At 46.4% G+C, this 2,167-nt stretch overlaps 1 protein-coding gene across 1 annotated transcript; it reads left to right on the top strand.

Moving 5' to 3' along the window:
* Positions 1–1,612: 1,612 nt before the first annotated feature.
* VTN00DRAFT_6901 (uncharacterized protein) lies at positions 1,613–2,149 on the top strand (the record flags this gene model as incomplete). The annotated part of the gene is made up of 2 exons (XM_069433589.1): positions 1,613–1,675; positions 1,787–2,149. Coding segments are annotated over 2 exons (426 nt in total), but the record flags the coding sequence as incomplete, so codon positions are not given.
* Between the last annotated feature and the right edge of the window lie 18 nt (positions 2,150–2,167).

Raw genomic sequence — 2,167 nt, 5'->3', positions numbered from 1 at the left:
GATCAACAGTGGAGCCATGGGAAATTTTGTCAGCAACACATTTGTCACCAGGAATGGGATCCCCTTCACAGGAAAGAAGGAGCCGTATCAGTTATCTACAGTGGATGGATCTGCCAGCAGCTATGGAGGAGGATGGGTGCGGATGGAAACCGACCAGTCCTCCCTGAAGATAGGACAGCACAAGGAAAAGATCAACCTTGATATCACACGGATGCCAGGACATGATATAATCCTAGGGATACTGTGGTTGAAGATGCACAACCCACAGATAGACTGGGTAACAGGAAAAGTGCAATTGGCGGAAGAATCCAACAGAGATATAAGGCCTGAAGGGCATCCTGAGGGAGAAGAACTGCCAGTGGAGATCAAAGAAATCTCCCAGAACACAATGATGTGAATGTGGAAAAGGGGAGAACAAGTGGAAGTCTTGTATCTTACCCTAGCACCAGATCTGACAATTGGGTCCATGGAACAGAGAAAGGACCAACCGCCTTTGACCGGAATGGAAGCAGTCCCAAAGGAATACTGGGACTTTGAAGAAGTCTTTAAGGAACAAGGCAGAGGACAGCTGCCAGAACATCAGCCTTGGGATCATGAGATACCCTTGAAGCCTGGAACGCAACCGGCGTTCAAACCTATTTATCCACTCTTGGAGAAGGCACATGAGGCGCTCCGAGAGTATGTTGAAAAGAACCTGGAACAAGGATATATCTGGCATTCCACATCACCGGCTGGATACCCAATTTTGTTTGTCCCAAAGAAGAACAGGAAACTCCGACTTTGTGTGGACTATTGCCAACTCAATAATATCACTGTCAAGAACTGCTACCCCTTACCACTCATCTCAGAGTTGCAGGATAGATTGCGGAAGGCAAAGTTCTTCACCAAGTTGGATCTTAGAGAAGGGTATTACCTGATGCGCATGAAGGAAGGGGAAGAATGGAAAACCACCTTCAGGACCTGACTAGGACATTTTGAATATACAGTTATGCCATTTGGTCTTACCAATGCGCCCGCGACCTTTCAGAGTTTGGTCAATAATACCCTACAGAAATACCTAGATGTCTTTTGCATGGCCTATTTGGACAACATCCTTATCTACTCAGAAACCTTAGAAGAACACAGACAACATGTGCAGAAGGTGTTAGAAGCCCTGAAGGAAAGAAAACTCTCAGTTACACCAGAAAAATGTGAATGGCACACCCAAAGAACAGAGTTTCTTGGCTTCATGATCTCCCCAGGACATGTTGAAATGAATGAAGGAAAGGTCACAGCCATACAAGGATGGCCCGAGCCAACAACAGTCAAGGAGACACAGGCTTTTCTTGGATTTGCCAACTTCTATCAAAAATTCATATGGAACTACTCCAAGATTGTGGAACCTTTGACAAAGCTCACCCGAAAGGATCAGAAGTTTGAATGGGGAAAAGAACAACAGGAGGCATTTGATCTTCTTAAACAGAAGTTCTGTGAAGCACCAGTCTTGGGGATATTTGACCCAGAAAAACCTATTTTCATTGAGACAGACACTTCAGACTTTGCAATAGGAGCATGCATCAATCAACCTGATGAGCAGGGATGACTGCATCCAATTGCCTTCTACTTGCGAAAAATGACCCCACCAGAATTGAACTACGACATTCATGACAAGGAACTTCTGGCCATCATGGCGGCAGTAAGAGAATGGCGGCACTACCTAGAGGGAGCGAAGTATCAGGTTATGATCTATTGCGATCATAAGAACCTGGCATACTTCACCACCTCCAAGGAGTTGACCTGAAGACAGGTCAGATGGGCAGAAGAGTTGGCCCCCTATGATATCAAGATTACCTACCGAAGAGGATCGGAGAATGCCCGAGCAGATGTGCTCAGTCAAAGACCAGACTACCAAGAGGGAGAGCCTTCTCCACGACCCGCGATTTTCCGGCAGGAGACTGATGGAACCCTCACAGTGGACAGGCAAGCTGCACCTGCTCTAAGACTAGGACCCGGTACATGGGCAGAAAAGATTAAGGAAGCATACCAGAAGGATTCAATGGCAGAAGAGCTTGAGGAAATCAAGAATGATCCCAACATAACCAAGGGAGAAGGAGACATCATCCTATTCAAGGGATTGGTCTACGTCCCAACCAAGTTAAGGGAGGACTTGGTCAGAGACATCCACGAA

This window comes from Thermoascus crustaceus (assembly GCF_041956765.1).
Source record: "Thermoascus crustaceus strain CBS 181.67 unplaced genomic scaffold VTN00scaffold_4, whole genome shotgun sequence".
In the NCBI taxonomy this organism is placed as follows: Eukaryota; Fungi; Ascomycota; class Eurotiomycetes; order Eurotiales; family Thermoascaceae; genus Thermoascus; species Thermoascus crustaceus.
The sequence above is the reverse complement of the archived record's forward strand: the minus strand, read 5'-3'. Positions and strand labels throughout refer to the sequence as shown.